The following is a 19939-nucleotide window of genomic DNA, read 5'->3' on the forward strand; positions in this document are numbered from 1 at the left end:
CTACTTCAAAACTGAATTGATATTAGAAAGAAAGCATTAAGAGAACCATTTTGTTTCGGTTCACAAAAATAGATACACATTGTGAGAACTTAAATGTTATATTGTTCTATTATGTAAATGGTTTTAAACTGTTCACAAGGAAAATGTTAAATTTGATTCAGTTATGGCTGTGATTGATGATACTTTGAGCATGCTGGAAGGTCTTTGCCGAAGTCTAACAGTAGTCTGACTAGTTTTATGTGAATATGTTTGTATTTTTACATCTGGGAATATTTCCAATTATTTTCTCACCCTCAGGGCAGACAGAAACTAGCTCGGTTTAACGCCCATGAGTTTGCCACCCTGGTTATCGACATTCTCAGTGATGCCAAGAGGAGACAGCAAGGCAGTCCTCTCTCTAGTTCAAAAGGTAACTGTTTCAGACCTCTAAATGTTTGCTTCTTTGGCCTTAAAACTTCACACAAGTGTTAAAGTTATAAAAATAATTAAAGCAGTCATTGACACCACAGCTTAGTTAAAGCCCTGTAAGTTTTATTGGTGCTATGTTGTGACGACAAGTTTCTCTCTTGAGTCCTGGTGAATTATAAATATTTCAGCATTATTAACTGTGATTCAAATTTATCTTATATATGATTTTTTACCTCTTGGGTCACCTGTCTTCCCTAAAAAATTGCGTTCTGAAATTAACTCAAAACTCTGACTTAGATCTTGTTAAAGGACATAAGAAACTAAACCCTCTTGACTGAAATTCCAGCTCACCTGCTGTTGTTTACCTACAAGACTGAGTTCTCCATAATTAGAATTTGTTGCTATAAACTTTAGATGTCTACAGCAAGAATTATTGGGGTTTAAAATTGTGAAGAGAGCACCAAGCACCTATTTCCGAGGTGCCCTTTGAGTCTTGTTCAGTAGCTCAGGGTCCTGTCTCCATGCTTGGGAACCTACTTCCTCCCCAGCCCTGATGCTGTATCTTTGTTGTTTTTTTCTAATTGTAGAAATAATGCATTTTTAAATTGAAAAACATGTAAACAGGAAAAATACATACCATAAAGATTCAGTTTTCAGTCAGCATCACATTCCCCAGAGATAGTAATCGTTAACTGACAGCCATTTGTTCTTGATTTTACTTATTCAACCAGACATAAACAAGTTCTAAGAAACTTTATTAAATTTTGGTGAAGGTGCAGTGATAAGGGTCCTTTAAAGTCTCAAAATGCACAAATTCTTTGATTTGGTGGTTCCATTTCTAGGTGTTAATTGAGAGGAAATAGAGATGTTACATGTATGTTATATATAGCACTGGAAACATTAGAAACAAATAAGCAATAATAGAGCAATTATTAGTTACATATTTGAATAGTGCACACTTTTTTCAGAGACTATGTAATGACATAATATAAAGTAATAAATTAATTTTTTTAAAAAGCTTTAGTATAATCCAAATTTTGTAAGGAAAACATTTATATATAAACATATGTACAAGTGAATATATCACATGTAAATATAAATATACCACTAATCCCCATTACTCACGGATCTCATATTTGCCAATTCACCTATTCATTAAAAGTTGTTACCTCAAAATCATACTGACAGCACGTTGATGGTAATTTGTGGATGTATGCAACATGCTGAAAAATTTGAGTCACCCAAAATGCATGTTCCCAGCTGAGATTGAACAAGGCCATGCTCTGCCTTATTTCAACTCTTATACTGTAAACAGGTGTCCTTTTTGAGAATTATTTAGTGCCACAGTTTTCACATTTTTATGCTTTTTGTTGGTGATTTCACTATTTGAAGTGGCCCCCAAGTAGAGTGCTGAAGAGCTATGTAGGATTCCTAAATGCAAGAAGGTCGTGTTGTGCCTTGTGGAGAAAATACATGTGTTAGACTAGCTTCGTTCAGGCGTGAGTTATAGTGCTGTTGGCCATGAGTTCCATGTTAATGGATCAACAACATGTATTAAAGATGTCTTTAAACAGAATCACATGTAAAACGAGGTTATATATTTATCAGTTGACAAAAATGTGATCAGAGGTTTGCAGGAACCTAACCCTGTGTTTCCAGTCAGAACAATGGTTTAATATTTGCTAATTTGTTCTTCACAGCAACTTTATAGACCGTAACTGCTACAAATAATGAAATTGACTGTATGTATGTTTATATGCTTAGGAAAAAGACTGGAAGGAAATAGAACAACATGTATCAGTAGCTATTAATGATTACTCTATCAGTTTCAATTTTTCTATATTGAATCTTTATCACTTCTATAATCTGATGGCACATATATATTTTATTTTATTTTATTTATTTATTTATTTTTGGCTGCATTGGGTCTTCGTTGCTGCGCACAGTCTTTCTCTGGTTGTAGCGAGCGGGGGCTGCTCTTCGTTGGGGTGCGCGGGCTTCTCATTGCGGTGGCTTCTCTTGTTGTGGAGCACGGGCTTTAGGCACGCGGGCTCAGTAGTTGTGGCACGTGGGCTTTAGTAGTTGTGGCTCGCGGGATCTAGAGCACAGGTTCAGTAGTTGTGGTGCACGGGCTTAGTTGCTCCGAGGCTTGTGGGATCTTCCCGGACCAGGGCTCAAACCCATGTCCCCTGCATTGGCAGGCGGATTCTTAAGCACTGTGCCACCAGGAAAGCCCTGGCACGTATATTTTAAATATTAATTTTAAAAATTAAAATTCCTTTTAAGTAAACATAATTTATCACCAAGATATTATCCATCAAAATATCCAGAAACAATATTGGAAATTAGAGGTTTGCTTGAGTTGCCTGAAAGAAAGTGGAGAGACTTGGATAATTTGTGAAATCTTTCATTCAAAATGTGTTGGAGCCAATGGAGTCATCCCTGCTTCCCTATAGACCATACCTTCCTGGTGTGCCCATGTGTGTCCAATGGGTCATTCTCCTCTTTCTCTCTCTCTCACTGGCATTCAGCTAACGAAAGGCCGATGTGCCTACTCTTTTTTTTTCTTTGCCGTACGCGGGCCTCTCACCGCTGTGGCCCCTCCCGCCATGGAGCACAGGCCCTGGACGCGCAGGCCCAGCGGCCACGGCCCACGGGCCCAGCCGCTCCGCAGCATGCGGGAACCTCCCGGACCGGGGCACAAACCCACGTCCCCTGCATCGGCAGGCGATGCCTACTCTTTGATCACCTAGTTTCTAGGCTCCACTTTAACAATTTCCTTTCTGTTTTGACTTGACATTACCTTGTAAACAAGGTACAATTATAACTAAATTGCAGTTAATCTTACATTAGTTACAGCCTTATTTTCATGATTTCGAGCTACACCCTGTTTCCTTGAATGATTACATATTTGGGAACCTGTCCCCATATCTGAGCAGCTTTTTCATAAACCATCTAATTAATTTGCCCACATTTGGCAGGTCGCTCAGAGGGATGCTTAAATCTGTCTCTGCAGTTTTTAGTAGACTCTCTGTCCAGTTGATAACTTGCTCTGTTATCCCTTTTTGGGGTGAATATAACCTTGCTATTTCTGTCATTTTCTTCCAGTCTTTTAAATGGCTAGTTTTTTAGGAAAAAAAATTTTTTGCAAGCCTGAAGTAAAGTTTTTTGCTTCTATTGGTAGACAATGTGGAGCTCATACTGAAAACAATCAGTAACCAGCACAGTGGTGAGAGTCAGGACAATGACCAGCCGGACTATGACAGTGTGGCATCAGATGAAGACACAGATCTGGAAGCCACTGCGAGCAAGGCACATAGGCAGAAGGTGAGGTGGCACACTGCACACAGAAAGAGACTGTGTTTTCTTTTCAGATCTTTCCCCCTGAAAATTTGCCTGCTTTGTAAGTCACTTGAGGGCTGGGCTTGTGAAAAGTGCTCTGGAAGTAGAGTCGGGTTTTCTACTAGCTTGGGCCAAGCAAAGGTCAATGAGGTAAATAGTTTTAAAATAGGGGGTCTGTTATCCCTGAGTCAGTTGTTGACTCACAGCCCTTCTGCAGTTTTGACTTTATAAAACCTGTGAGGAAGGACTGGTGGGTTTTATTCTTTCAACAAATGTTTACTTTTGTTGGATAGTTATCCAGACTTCCCTGGATAATATTTTCCTGAGTGAGGCCTAGTCCCTTTCCTCTACGAGGCCGTCACTGCCCAGGAGAGAGAACTGCAGTACAAGGGTCATAAACACAGACACAAGCCGGGAGTGGGGTGGTCAGCGGAGACACAACTTGTCACTGAGGAGGAGTATCAGGGGAGACTTTAACGTGTGCCTTGAAGAATGCCTGGGGAAAAAAAAAAAATAAGAATGCCTGGGATGTGGGCGTGTGGAGAGGCTGGGGAGGGTGGGCTAGACAGAGAGGAAGTGAGACAGCGGCGTGGGTGGTGGGGGGAATCTGGTCACATGTGGAGTCAGCCTGAAAGGAGTGGGAGTCAGAGCTGCAGCAGAGGGCAGGGGTCACACCATATGCAGGAGTGTGACGCCAGACCAAAGGGCCTGGACCTTGGCCAACAGTGCAGAGCCCAGGAAGCTTTTAGGCAGGGCAGGAGGGCGATGTCAGCCATGTTGGGTCCTCTGTTTTGGGAGGACTGTTCCGGTGGACCAGGGTGTGGAGAAAGGGAACCCAAGTAGGAGGTGCTGACGAGGTCCAAACGAGGTGAAACAGGTTCACCTCAGGGCCTTGGCTGGGAGGGTCTGGATGGAAGAACAGTTACTGGAGCAAAGTGTGAGCCCGAGGACAGGGCAGTAGGGGCCTGGCTGGTCCACCCACTGCTGAGTGTCCCAGACCTGGCCCACAGAGGAGCCCAGCAAACATTTGAGAATGGATGAACAGGAGGAAGATAAAAAAGGCAGGGCTTGGCAATAAGTTGGATGTTTGAAGTGGGAAGGTAGACTTACCGGAGTTGTGTCCAGGGCTTTCCAGCTTACACAGCTGTGAGAATCAGTGGTGCCACTGGCAGATGCAGGGAATGTGGAGGGGATAGCAGGAGTCACCTGTTCCATCTGAAACATCTCTGCCCGGTCTCCACAGAAGCGCTGGGTTCACTCGAGTGAAAGCCGGGTCATGACAGGACCGTACACGACGGGGTCCCTAGACTGGCCGGCCTCCCCCTCCTCTCCGCCTTGCACACCCATTCCCTCCAGCTGAGCCCTGCTGCTGGCTGTAACACCCTTCCTTCAGACAGCCATCTGACTAATGACCTCCCTTCCTGCAGGCTGTTGCTCATGTCCCACCTACCCACCTGTCAGGTTAAAATGCACCCACCTTCACCCCAACTTCAGCTCCCCAACCCCTCACTCTGATCCATTCTATTTATTTTCCATAGCACTTATCACCTTTCTCCGTACTATATAGTTATTTATTTTTATTTTTTCCCTCTCTCACTCTTTTGGGATGTAAACACCATGGAAGCAGGAATCTTTGTCTATTTTCTTTTCTTATGTATCCCAAGCCCCTAGAACACTGCCTGCTGCTTAGTAAAAAAGCATCAGAAAAGTTGGAATGAGTGAATTAATGAAATAATGAATAAAAAAAGAAACATGAATGAGCAAGAGAAAGGCAGACAAGACAGATCTGCATACTCATTGTCAGAATAGATTTGTAGCCCCTCTGTCTGATCTATTAGAAAATATTGACTTTAAAATTTTTCAAATACTTTAGTAGCCCTACCTTTATGTTTTATTTTTGCATTACGCTTAGAAGCCTTGATTTGGTTTGATTAACTTTGCGATCCAGCTGGCATGGTCAGAATTTGAAATTCTTTAGCAGTTAGTCTTGAATGTTATCATCGTCTCAGATTGTGAACATTTTCCCCAATTTATTTTTAGAGCCTAGATTCAGATTTATCAGATGGACCAGTCACTGTGCAGGAATTTATGGAGGTCAAAAACGCTCTAGTGGCTTCTGAGGCCAAGATACAACAGCTAATGAAGGTGAATAACAACTTGAGTGACGAGCTGAGAATTATGCAGAAAAAGGTAACATGTCAATAAATGCCAGGATGGTTGCTCTTTAACCCCATAGTATAAGGAAGAATCCCAGGCATGATGCTTGTGGTCAGAGGGAAGAAACACAGATCTAAAAATCTTTGGGCCAAGCTGTCTTTTTGGAAGCAGTATGTATTTTGGATATTTTAAATGAAGTAGCTTTGATTAGAAATAAATCCAGTGTAAGTTTCCCAGGTAGGAAAACATTACAGCCTATTAAGTGTTTGTGTCAGTTGTAGAAACCCTTGCACTATCCTGTCCTTCCTGGGAAGCTAGACCCCACTCCATGGATGTGATTCTTCCTATTTATTGCTTGTTCTAAAGAATAATCACGCCATGAAGACAGGGCAGACGAAAGCCCAGGACAGGTGTATGTGTTTATCCGCATTCCAAACCCCATGCCACACAGGGGTACTGTCCCTGTTCACTCTAGTCTAAGATATTACCCACCCCTACCCTGGCAGCCCAGTCCCACAGCCCCGCTTTTTTTTCACCAGTAATTACCACTAATTTATCATGTCCTCAGAGCCACAGAATAGGTACTCAATAAATGGAAGAAAACATTGAGTTTGCACCAGCGAGAACTATACGCTGGTAAGAAACAATTTCATTTGCTCGGCATTTCCTTGTTTGCCGCCTTTTGAGAGAGTTAGAAATATATAAATATATTAATCTCTATCTCTAAGAAAAGTATGGCTAATAGTAGCAAGGAATATGCTTCAGAGGGGATTACGTATATAACTCTCTATAAGAATGCTAAGAAGAAGAAGTGGAAAGATTCTAAATTCTGCCCGAGACTTTGTGGGTACTGCTCCCATCATTCAGTGCTCTACAAAATGAGATTCTGTACACTTCCTTAAACAGAAACAAAACAAAGTATATATCTGTGTCTTCCTACTATCATTTGAAGAGTGATGCTTCAAAATCATTATCAAGAACAGAGGACATGGTACACCTCATTTGTGGCTGGGCCCTTTTCAATGGTGCTTCCTAAAGGAAGGCTGAAGATCTAAGAAGAGGTCCATGCCCCTCTGCTTGTCAGGGAAAAACACTGCAGTGCACCCTTGGCTGCGGCTTGGTCCAGGATTCTTTTGAGTTCTAGATCATTTTTGGAGACGTTTTGAGATATATGGCCTCAATACCTATAATAGAAGGGGACAAGAATGCCTGAAGATCAATCAGATTTTAATCAAACACTTGTTCTGTGCCACCCTGGCCCTGTCACCGGCTGGTGTGCAGCCATGAACAAGACAGACAAAGTGCCTTTTTGCCATAGCACACAGGGCTTGCACTTTTTCTGTCTTTTCTGAAATATCTTTTGTTTAATGAATTACAGTTTGTCTCATTAATTGAACTAATGCATTTTTTGAGGTGACTTTTTCTGAAACATGCTGACCTTGCCACTGCAAATCAGTCTGCTAAGCATCACCATTTTTATTCTTATTATTCTCCTTTTAGTATTTGTAGAAATCACCAGAGATAACCTCGAATCTCTGAAAGCAAATGTCTCAAGCTCCTTTAAGAAATGCAGAGTGGAATTATTTGCCGTTGCTCACGGATTATCTCCTCAATTCTTAGAAATGCTTTTGATTTATGAACCTATTATCTATAACTTTTCATGCCCTGTTATACTCCTTTCAGACAAAAAAAGTGTAGTCTGGTTCTTATTAAGATAAGCACCATTCAGATTTATCTGAGGATATCTCGCTAAGTACAGAGTACTAAAATTTTAAAAAATTGAGACCAGGAACTAGTGGTCATCAAAGCACATTCAAGCAAAATCCAGGCTGGATGTTTTAGAGTGAAAAGTGTGAAGATAAAGTTTAAGATTTCAAGACCTTGTCTAAAATACTCTAAGAGGTTTTCACATAGACACACAAGCTTGTGACCAGATCCCCCAGTCCTACACTGAGGACCATGTGTCAGTTATGCTCCTCACTGGTTGGACCTTGACCATTTCATTGTAGAATATGGGTTCCCTAATAAGTAGTTTTGACAGGCACTTTATGCCTGTCTGTTTCCTGGAATGTAGGAATTTTCAGTAGCTGCTTGTCACTTTGCAGCTGTTCTTTCTTTGGAAAGGGAGTTGCAGATATAAGTTACGCCCTGAAAGCCTTTCTGGTGTAGAAGCAATCTATCCTTTCTTAGGGATCACGCTTTGAGAAAACTGAGAATGAGAGTATTTCTGTTGCAAAGACAGTAAGTCAGACTTTCACAAAAGTTTGGCACTACTAATATAAAGTATGTGGAACTTGTTTATTTAGCGAAGATGCATTGATTTTATTTCAAAGTTAGGTAAAGTTTTTTAATATATATAGTTGACGAAGTAGCATGATTTGTGTCTGATCTTTCACATTTAACAGTTGCTTGGAAAAGATGCTAATTAATGAAGAGGAGCAGCCACTATTGGTGTATTTTTCACAGATCGGTGCTTTTCTAAAATAGAAATTGAAAGTAACTCCTAACACTGAATGGGCTTGCTATTGAAAAAGTAATGATCTCCTGGTGCAAACACAGTTGCTTGTGGACTTAAGCCTTGGCCCTGGTGGGGAATTTGGTCACATTTTACAGTCTCTGTCAAAGAGTAGACAGCTGAACGCACACCACACCCAGCTTATAAAATGTCCTGGAAGATGGAGGAGCACCAGAGGGGAAGGACGTTGTGCAGCCTGGACTCAGTTAATTGTGTTTAAAATGCCAGATGCTAAAGAGTAACTCGGTTCCTTGCTGATCCCTTAACTCTAATCCAGCACCATGAAGCAGCCTGCATGTAAGGAATGGAAAGAGCATTCAGGGTCTCCAAGTGACAGCCTCTAACTCAAACGGGGTGCCAGGCAGATTAGAGTGTTTAAAGCTGACACCACCACGGTCGCATTTTTGGGCGGCAGAGCCAAAGGAGAGAGAGGCCAGGTATTCCGGCCCTGGCTGAAAGATGACCGATCACCAGAGGGCAGCGCGCACTACGTGGAGCGTTCAGATGAAGATGTTGATAGTTCAATAGGTCTCCGGTTTTCTTCGTGATATGTTAATATAGCAAACTTAACCAAGATCTGGTTCCCTCTCTTTTTAAAAAACTGCTAAATTGTTTGGAATTTTAAAGAGTATTATGTAATAAAAACTTGTTGATCTTATTTTTTCTTGTTGGCTTTTTGGGAAGCAGTAGCTCATCTGATTTTTCGTAAGCTGAATTTCACTGTCTTTCTTGCTTTGCAAAGCAACTCTAGTTATCTTTGTGCTGCTTCCATGGTGTCTGCTGACATTTTTGGCATTTGCAAATTGCTCAGGGCTCATTTGAAAAGCAAGTTACCTAAGTGATGTCTTAATGATCTCAAACTCTTGCTTGAAACAGCCTTAGAATAATCCAGAGTGCAGCTTGCCTGCAAACATTTCCCAGGCCCACCATGACCAATTTTTACGTGGTTAGACAGTTTGCTTTTAAAAAGTCCAAACTGCAACTTTTTCACATTCAGAAATTAGCTATTTAATTCACTTAAGTGACAAAGTGAGTTGATTGCGTTTCACTCATTCTAGAAGAAAGAGTTTTGGTTTGTAGTTGCCTTTGACTTTCAACCCAGCGAGCTGTTACTGTTCTTATTGTTAAAGCTGGTAGTTGTATGCGTTTACTTGGTGTTTGCTTTTTCTGCTTGCTATAGAAAAACACAGTCCCACTGCCAAACATGTCTTTCAGCTTCAAACACTCCAGAGTGAAAATTCGAACCTCAGGAAACAGGCCACAACCAATATATATCAGGTGCAAACTGATTCTGAGTACACAGACACTTCCAACCACTCTTCTTTAAAGAGACGTCCATCTGCCCGGGGCAGTAGGCCCATGTCCATGTACGAGACGGGATCAGGTCAGAAACCCTATCTCCCAATGGGAGAAGTGAACCACCCCGAGGAGAGCAGGACGAGACTCCAGCCTTTCCCTGCGCACGTAAGTAACACCACTGGCGCTTCTGCTTTTCACTCTCTGTCCAGCCTGACTCCCGCCTTCCCTCTTCTGAACCTGCAGATCCCCAGTCTCTGCTTTGCCAAATTGGGCTACAAGAGTCGTCCTTGTGTTTGCTGTATTAACATGTCGACAGGTGCTTGCGGTGTTCCCACAAGCACTCAGGGCCACTGGCCGAAAGTTTTCCAACGACCCTGGGGATTCTGGCTCTTGCTCAGCCCCTCTCCCCTTTTTCTCCCCCGTACCCATAATATCTTTCCCAGCCAGCCACTATTGGAACTTTTTTGGTAACAAGCTTCCTTCCCTATTTCCAAAAACAAAAGCAAATTATAAAGGTTACCGGCGGCAGTGAGTACCGTCTTCTTCGAGGTAGACGGACATGTGCCCCCTTACAGGAGCCCTGAGAATTCAAGGCGCCGCCTCTGCTCCTCCCAGTGGAGCGGGTGGCGTCTGTGGCCTGGGCATGCAGGCCAGGTCTGGAAGCCTCTGGGCCTCCGCAGCCCCTGCACCTGTGGTCAGTGTGCCTGCTTAGCTGCATCCTCCTCCCTGCGTGGAGAAAGTGTTGCTTTTTCACTTTATAAGAATGAGATGTAAGAATTCTATATCGACCTTACAAGCGTTAAATTCCAAAGATCGTATTCTGTAACAGGCTACTAATGCTCCTATTTTACAGTGGAACAACTATTGTGTTGTGAGGGTTTCAAATATTATATTTCTTGGGGATTAATTTGTTTTAAAAAACCTATGTTTTGACAAAATGTTGCAGGCATTTTGAACCTATGTGATGTTTTCTCAAAGAGTAATATTTATCTTTTTGAATGTCAGAGTCATTCTTCAGTCCACTCTTACAGGAATTTCCAAAAAAATTCTCAGAGTAAATAGAAAGTAAAGGATATGGTCTAGGAAATTAAGCCCTAGTTTAATTTTGTCAAGCTTTAATGTGGTAAAATTACAGTGTTGTTATATTGTAACTGGGAGTCTACTACTTCAACTTTTTAAGTTGTTTGGGCTGAACATTCTAAAGCAATTGATTTGATACATTTGGTGTAATGGGAATGCCATTGAACTAAGTTAAGAATCTTATTTTTGTATAACTGAAAACAAAATTTAGGAAAAGCCACTTTGTTAGTTTTCACAGTGTACTTTTTTATTTTAGAAACATTTAAAATGTAAGAACGTCTTATTATTGTAAAAGTTCTATATCTGTACTAAGGAGCAGATTGATAGTGTATACCAACTTTAAATCATCTGTATAGTTTTTCATTTCATATCATCTGTCCTGGTTAAAAAACAAATATTTGTTTAAGGCTATCTATTAAAAAAAAAAAAGAAACATTGGCAAATTTGACAAATTACGCTAGGTATTGTCTTTCCCTCATAGAAAAGTAGCCTTATAAATTCCAAGTAATTTCCGAGAGGCATTTCACTAAGGGATTAAACATCTCTAGGGATCTGTCATTGGCTAGCATGGAAGTTTCAGCACTGATCTCATGTGTGTAGTGAGTTGTTTTTCAGGATACTTTTCTGGGAAACCTGGGCTGAAGCCAGGGTAGGAGGTGGGGTTTTTTGTTTGTTTTGTGTTTTCCCGAGTGTGTTTCTTTTTCCCCTTCCAGATTGGGAGGAGTGCGCTTGTGACCTCCTCTTCGTCTCTGCCTTCCTTCCCCTCCACACTTTCCTGGTCGAGGGACGAGAGCACCCGAAGGGTTAAGTACACTCTGAATGCTCTGCTCTCTGGAGAAGGGGCAGCGCTCCTGGCGCTCTGTGCTTCTCCCAGCCCTCCCTCCCTCCACTAACTGCTCTCTGTCCTGCATGAGGCAGCGCTTCCCTCCTGGCGTCTCAGCTCTCAGCACTCACACACGCATGCATGTCTGCAGGAGGCGGCCTCCATCTCCTCGAACTCCACATTGCTCAGTCTCACGTGACATTTAACACAGTCTGCAGTTCACCCTGTAACACTGATTCTGAGCATTCTGTCTTTTTAAACAATCAGAAAATTAGCTGGCTGCTGGCTAAATATTATAATAGGGCAAATCTATCCAAATTTGTTCAGAGAACTAGTGTATTTGGACTAACGGAAACACTAAGACATCGTGCTCTTTATTTTTTATTACCTCTTGACATATTTTACCTCAGCACCTTACTTGACAAACCAAGGTTTTGCAGTCCCTGCGTTCTGCATCCGGATAGCAACACATGGCAGCACTGGAGGTGTAGGCACCTGTTAGTACAAAGCTGTTCACTTTGATCTTTGGTCAAGTCCAGCTTGCCGACGTATAATTTACATTCCCAGTAACAGCACATGATACAGGTAAGCTCCTTTTAGAGTAGCCAGGCAGCAAGTATTTATCAAGCACCTTGTCCACACCCAGCCTTTTGGAAAGTCAGTTAAAGGGTCCTGGGGACTTAAGTGACCTCCCTGCTCCCAAAGGCACTGTCAGTTTAAAAAACAGTTTAATGCATGAAGAGTACATGGCAGCAAGCTGGGAAAGTCATGACAGAGCACAGGCTTTGCAGACCTGCGTTCAGGTCCTGGCTCTTTTGTTTTTTACTGGAAGGGCAGTGTGGCTAAAGTGAGAGCAGGGAAGGTGGGTGTGGGTGAGGGACCACCTTTACAGACCAGGGGGGTTTGCACTGCTCTTTGTCCGTTCCCTCCACATCGGCAGGAACGATGGAGAATCTTGCCCACTGCCAGTGCCTTATGGCTCGTGGAGGCCCTGGGGGTTCTTTTCTGCACTTTTGAGGTAATCTATTTAAAAAAACCTCTTGACATATGCTACTATCTTCTGAGCAGTTCTGAAATTGAACTGCACTGTTTATATTACAGTATTTCAGTTAAAGTAAGGGGCAGTTAAATAGAAAATCTTACTTGAAATGTTGTTGCTAAGAGTCAAGTAAACCTCTTTTTGTCCACTGTGAAAGTTTTTAAAATTTTTTTGGTAGTTTTGAGAATTATTGCAAGGACTGCTTACTGAGACAGCGTTTTATACCAGCCATTTAAACGGGTGATGCTCATTGCTCCTGACAGCTTCATCGTGAGGTTAGGCTTTTATGGCATGTCTGTATGCAGAGAAAACTACCAATCTATTAAATAAACTGAACCAGCACCAGCTATAAGGTAACTTTTCTATTAACAGCTTTGAGAGAGCAGCACTTTTAACTAGTAGACCTTAGTTCTGCATGTTTATAATAATTTTCATAAAATTAATGCTGACTAATTTGAAATCCTGAAATATGCTTTTGTTGATAATGATGAAGGATTTAATGTAAGTAACGGATTTCCTGGGTGGTTATTGTTGTACGTTGTTTTCTGTATTTGAGAAACATTTCCTGAGTACTTTTATTAGATATATGAGTCATTACTCTTCTAAAATGTTTCAATGAAACTTGGTACTTTTGATCATTGTGGAGGTAATGCATTTGATTTGTAATTATCAAATTTACATCAAGGAAGGCAAAAAGATCCATTATAAAAGGGTGGGATTTTTCTGGGTTTAATTCTGTTTTCTAGCTTTTTCCACCGGAGCAGCTCTGGACAAATGTCCCAGAATAATTATTTAAATGCAAAGTTTTTACGTTCCATTTTATGCTGTGTATGTGCATGTACACACACAAACACACACTCATCTCTGTGTGTGTATGTATATATAAAAACTAAAGGAAAAGAAATTTATTAGTCAGACATTCACTGTGAAAGGTAAGAAGATATTGTTTTGTTTTGTCTTTTGTTTTTTGTTTTGTTCTGTTTTTTGAGGTCATCTCTGCAAGAGCCTGGTTTCACTATTCCCTGCCTGCCTTTGGTCTTCCATGTAGATAGCCAGTAGCCAGTAACTCACTGATTGATCCATAAAGCCAAACCAAAAGCAGCAAGTGAAGCAGAACTGCTTGCTGGTAGGAGATACAAACAAAGGGGATCTTAAATGTTATAGTGGTTTTTACAGAACTTAGCTTTACAGACTCTCTTTATAGCTGCAGGCCAACATTTTCAGTCATTTGCCAGATGTATTTGAGTGGTTTCAGTACGAACTCGTATTGAACTTTAGGAGCCCAGTGCAAGTGTCTTACGTTAAGTGGCTGGGACCAAGTAGAGCATTTGGGGGAAACATGAAAGACCTCAGCAGACAGAGAAAGAGTGTTCTCCCTGGGAGAGGACAGAGAAGGGTCATGGGGATAGTAAGCAACACGTGGTGTGAATAAGGAGCCTTTCCCCATCTCAGGGCTGCCCGCCCGCCTGCCCGCCTGCCTGCCTGCCTGCCTGCCCACCCGCCCGCATAGGGCCTTCAGAGGGCCAAGCAGCATTATCAGGAAGGAGCAAATAATTAAACTTTATGGAGACTTACTTAACTGACTCACTCTAGGGGAGCCATTCATTTGAGTGAAGCTACAGGGTCTCCGTATGTTTAAACAGGGCTCTGAATTTACAGGCTCTATATCTTTAGCCACATTTTATTGCAGCAACAATAAAATTCCTTAGGCACATGTTTTGATTAACTTGGATTAAATTCAAGTTACAGAGCTGGAAGTAGCTCATATTTGTCTTTTGCAATTGGTAATCAATTTAGGTTTTAAATCAGTTTCCACTGATTTCTGTTCAAATGAAGAAATTCCCAAGCACTATGGGTAAAATAAATACTGAAGGGAGATCCTTTGTATTAAATACTCCAGAACTAACATAGTCCCCTTCAAAGGAATGTGGTCCCCTTCAAATATTATCACCCCAGAAGGCCCTGTCCTTAGCAGTGCTGCCATTTGCTCAAAACAGTTGTAGGGTTCCTGTGTCCCATTTTTGTTGCACCGTATCTTTATGTTTTAAGAGATAGATGTTTGAGGAGACAGGTGAAAGGGGTTGGAAACCAAGTGTCACACCGGGTTAATCCATTTTGGTTCACAAACAACGTGTGGCAATGAATGAATGGTTTCTGGTTTCCTTGTGTGGCTCACACAAGCCGTCTCTGAGGATAGTCCTTGGAGAGCTGTGTTGTGGGCAGTGGTGGTCCTCAGGGCCCCAGGTGTGGGGTATTGGAGGTAGCTGGGGACAGGAAGCCCAGGTTCTTAGTCCAGGTTTTCTACTGACTCTTTGGCCTTGGGGGTGACCCCCAGCTCTTTTGGCCCTTCCTTTTCCCATCTGGTATTAGACTAGCTAATCTGCAGGCAACTCCCAGTGCTGACATCTATGGATATATGTGCGGACCCATTTGCTTCTTAAATGGGCCCCATTATATTATAGTTAAGCTCCATACTCCTCAGAGAGCTAAACGTAAGCGTTGCCTTGCATGTCTGTTAGTTTGTACCAGGGATCTGTGTATGGAGCAGCTAAGAAGCAAAGAAGAAAATGGGGCAGAGAAGGAAAGAAACCATTTCTGGATCCACTATTCATCTGTTACTAAATTTTAAAAAAATATTTTTTTTTTATTTTCTGGCCACGCCATGCGGCTTGCAGGATCATAGTTCCCTGACCAGAGATCAAACCCGGGCCCCGGACAGTGAAAGCACCGTCTCCTAACCACTGGACCACCAGGGAATTCCCTGTTCCTAAATTTTTAATAAAGCATCGGCCCCCGTCCCAGATGAGATCTGGGGCATGAAGGCCACGTAGCCTGACAGGTAACAATTCCTGAGAAGGCACCCAAGAAGTGTCTGGTGCTCTCAACTAATGGGGTCGCCTTTTCTCTTGTAGGCATCCAGGCTGGAGAAGCAGAACAGCACACCTGAAAGTGACTATGACAACACTCCCAATGACAGGGACCTGGATGACTTGGGGTACATGTGCAGGAAGAATGCCCTGGGGCTGGGCTCTTCAACCAGAGACCGAGCAGCGTGGTCAGGAGGCACACTTCACCACCTGCACCCGCTTCTCTGTTTTCAGACCCATAAGGTCCTCAGATATTAAGGCATAAGTTCATAGTTCACACCTCTTCCCATCTCACATTATTGCCACAGGGACCTTTTTTCCTTTTACCAGCAGGTTAGACTCATCTCTGAGTCTCTGTAATGTGCTTAAAGTCAGTTCTCCATTTCATTTTCGAGTCAGCGTTAGGTTACATCCTGCATTTGTATCCCAAGGAATTGGCTCGATTAGGGTGGCCTCATAACCACACACCCTCCCTGTTCCGGTTGTTCCCTCCCTTTCCCCATCTTTAGCCTTCCTACGAGGTCATCATTGTCCACCCCCGTAGTAGAATGAAACAGCCTCCCTATGAACTGTGGCTGCCTGCTGATGAACAAGCCTTACCCTGAGTCTCCTGCCAGACAGGATAAAGGAAACCACAAAAGCAGCCCACTCATGCCTTCGGCACATGCACATGCAGTGGCTCCTAGAAGCAGAGAGGCAGCTGATCAGTACCTGTCACATTTAACCACTTCTTCAATGCTCACAGGTCAGGCAGGAAGGGAAGGCAAAGAAGTACAGTGTGGCAAGGTGATGGCTCAGGCCCAGATGTGGCAGAGCCCCACACGGCCCCGAGCCCCGCCTTCCCCAGCACCGAAGACGTCATCCGGAAGACTGAACAGATCACTAAAAACATACAGGAGCTCTTAAGAGCAGCCCAAGAAAATAAACACGACAGGTAAGGGGGCTTGAATATCCGGCCTGGCAGAACGTGTGCACATGCTCTGGAAGAGATGCTGCTGCTCCCTTATAGACGGGGATTTTTTTTTAATATGCTCACTTCAAAAGTTGTTGAAAATTTCAGGTTTATGTAACAGGCTTAAAAACAGATTTGTCTTTTTTTTATGTAGTAGTTTTAATCTTTCATCTTCTTATGAAGTGCTCTGAATATAGCTGCCTCTAGAGATAGAATTGTGGCGTATTTGGGGTAGTGACATTCCCAGTTCTTGAGGTGAAAGAAGCTACCTCAAAACTGGCAACACATTCTCCTGGCCACACTGCTGTCTGTGGCCTCCTTAGCTGGGGAGAAATCTGCCATAGAAGGTATCCTGAAATGAACCTGATTTCTTACCTTTTTCCCTCGTGCATGTGCACGTCTAAGAAGCAAGTGGTTTTTAGAAAAGTTGATCTAATTGTCACCCAGATCATTCTCTGCTCCTGAATGAAGAGTCTGCTCACTCTGGGCAGAACCATATCTTGCAGAGTTATTTCTTACTGCAGAGAAGGGTCCGGCTCTCGTTCTAACTCACCCCTCTGTTCTCTGGTAAGTTGTTAGCTGTTGCAGGTGGTATTGTAGTCTCATGCGGCTGGCCTGCTCCAGACACAGTCATGACACATTTAACATCATCCCACTGAGTTTATGAAAGTGGCAAAATTTCATCAAAACCCAAGAACAATCTCATTTTTTTCATTAGGTCAGCAAAGTTTAGGGCTTCAGTGAAGAACTTCTCTCTGTGCCTTTGCATGAACAAAAGTTGTTCAAGGAACACAGTACTGCTTCTTTTTCCTGTTCTCTTCTGTGAAAAGATGCACCAGTGTCTTTTGCATTCTCCGTGTCCCTCGCACTGCCATGCTCACCTCCCCACTTTCTACCCTTTCCCGTTTTGCTGTATGGCTCAGACTTCTCCCAGTGTCATTATTCTCAGTAGGAGAGGAATGGTCAGTGTTCACTGAAGGAGCAGAGCTAGTCTTCATGGATGGACTGCTGGAGGCTCCTCAGAGAAAAAGAGGAGCCTGCATAATTCCTCAGCCTCCTTCCACGAAAATTATATAGCTGCTTATCTCCCCCCCACCCCCGGACATCCTCTTTATCACACGCCCTTCCTGCCTCACGCTACAGGTGTGGAGTTCCTCTGCTCAGCACCACAGCCTTGGCAACAGGTAACTTCATTACCACATTACATAAAGCAAAACGTTTCACACCTCAAACGTATCAAGGCACCGTGATAACAGGGTGAACTCCTTCCCTGGGGCTCTCCCACCATTGAACAACATGCTTCACTTCTCATTTCCCCCAGCTCAGAAGTGCCTTGCTCATATTTCAAACAGCAACCAAAAACTATGCTTACATTAAGTTTCTCTCTTTGTTGGTTGTCAAAAATATAAATATCTGCCCTGGAGCTGTTTCTGGCTTCAAAGATCACAATATGTTGTGCTTGGTACAATTTGGGAAGTTTCTTTTTTTTTTTTTAAGATATCCATTCAATGTATGTCATGATCTGTTTTCTGTAAGAACCATGAGAGAATGATGCAGAGATTTTTAATCATCAACTCACTCTTGGTTTAAACTAGAATTGGTCTAGAGAATTTATATTTTATAAATTGTTCAGTGTTCTTTTAAAATCTCTGGTTCCTTGCATATCTGAGACACTTTGTCTTTTTTTTTGGCTGCATTGGGTCTTCGTTGCTGCGCGTGGGCTTTCTCTAGTTGCGGCGAGCGGGGGCTACCGCTCTTCGTCGAGGTGTGCGGGCCTCTCATTGCACTGGCTTCTCCTGTTGCGGAGCACGGGCCCTAGAGTGCACGGGCTTCAGTAGTTGTGGCGCACGGGCTCTAGAGCACAGGCTCAGTAGTTGTGGCACGCAGGCTTAGTTGGTCCACGGCATGTGGGATCTTCCCGGACCAGGGCGCGAACCCGTGTCCCCTGCATTGGCAGACGGATTCTTAACCACTGCGCCACGAGGGAAGTCCCGACAGTTTCATTTATAATCTTGCATTATACGAATTAAATCCATGCCTTTTTCTCTTGTTTTCTCCTCTCGATATCCATTGCTTATGCTCGTCCTAAGTGCACCAGTAGCCCATGCAGGCACGGTCAGGCTTAGTCCTGGTCCCCTGGGCTGAGCAAGCTCCCCACAGCCCCTGACCTTCCCTCAGCCTGGTCCCATCCCCTCAGCCTCTAGCCTCACTCCCTGCCTGTCTCTGTTTCTGTCTTTCTCTCTTACACACAATTACACAGTCCAGGAATTACTACATATTATGCACAAAAGCCTTTTCAAGGAAAGATAAGTTGTGAACATGGACTCCCTCTGGTAGAGAAGGAGGAGGACTTTGTCATTAATCTGCATGTGCTTTCTTTCGTGGCTTATTGAGGACTTCCTAAAATATGTCGTAATGAGTGAGTTTTTGAGAGATGTCCTTAGGAAAAATGTCTCCTCTATGTAGCAGGAGGAAAGGGTGAATTATATTTCTGGGTCAAAATGAAAACCATAACCAGCAAAACATAAAACTCTTAGGTGTGGATCTCAGTTAATGCTCAAGAAACATTTGTGGCTGATACAGTGGTTGCTGTGGACATTGCCTTTTTTTGAGGGTCTTTGTCACCAGATGGGTTGTTGCCCCTTCACATTTGCAAGTTAAATAATTCCTATGCGTTGGTGTTTTTATTATTACATGGTGTATGTTTCTAACTGCTCATAAAGGTAAAAGTCGGGAATTCCCAATTGGAAGGCATTTTGGTATAATTCAAACCAGTTTCTTGAGATGCAATGATTTAATTAAAATGTAGGCAGTCTTAATTTGAATGACCACCTTGAGGAGGTGTAGATATCTTTACAGACTAACTGTTCTGTGGCTCCACCTGGCTGGTAGTGGACGTTGCCTACATTCATACCTGGAGACTGTTTTTGTCTGATGGAATGAACTTTCAAGAAAGGATGGGGCCCCTGCTTTATCACAGAGCGCCTCCTGTTGATGTGGGATCCACAGCAGGTTGGCCATGGCCTCAACCCCTTTGTTACGGGAATGTAAATGGGACCTGTTCTTAGCCGAGTATTCTCTGTCTCTGAATTATTTTCAGTGTCTTTGAATAACTTCTTCAATATTCTTGCAGTTATATTCCCTGCTCAGAGAGGATACACGTAGCTGTTACAGAAATGGCAGCATTATTCCCCAAAGTAAGTCACTCCCTACTAACTTGGTTCAGATCCCTTTTAATGAACCGTAAGAAATTTCTTTGACCTTTACATTATATTAATCTTTTTGTAGCACAGAAAGTTTTGAATATGCAAATAGCCATATAGGGCTTTGAAATATTTTTTGTGCTACATGAGTATTGATTTGGGTTTAATAAGACAAGAATGTACAAGCCAAATGCTGAAAGGTAAAGCATTAATACAATGAAATTTTATCTGGAATATTTCACCCAAGTGGATTA

At 42.7% G+C, this 19939-nt stretch overlaps 1 protein-coding gene across 8 annotated transcripts in view; it reads left to right on the plus strand.

The window, feature by feature from the left end:
• GIT2 (GIT ArfGAP 2) overlaps positions 1-19939 on the plus strand; it is a 46839-nt gene that overhangs the window by 26236 nt on the left and 664 nt on the right. For 2 of the 8 annotated variants that reach the window (XM_081252701.1, XM_081252702.1), the window contains exons 12-19: positions 298-409; positions 3593-3735; positions 5791-5940; positions 9638-9886; positions 11515-11604; positions 15576-15658; positions 16276-16464; positions 19616-19679. In XM_081252701.1, coding sequence (XP_081108827.1) covers positions 298-409; positions 3593-3735; positions 5791-5940; positions 9638-9886; positions 11515-11604; positions 15576-15658; positions 16276-16464; positions 19616-19679 — 1080 coding nt within the window. Of the gene's footprint in view, positions 1-297; positions 410-3592; positions 3736-5790; positions 5941-8312; positions 9081-9637; positions 9887-11514; positions 11605-15575; positions 15659-16275; positions 16465-19615; positions 19680-19939 lie in introns of those variants that run through there. The other 6 variants (XM_081252704.1, XM_081252705.1, XM_081252703.1 and 3 more) reach the window with 5 other exon arrangements.

This window comes from Mesoplodon bidens (genome assembly GCF_964165515.1).
Source record: "Mesoplodon bidens genome assembly, chromosome: 13".
In the NCBI taxonomy this organism is placed as follows: domain Eukaryota; kingdom Metazoa; phylum Chordata; class Mammalia; order Artiodactyla; family Ziphiidae; genus Mesoplodon; species Mesoplodon bidens.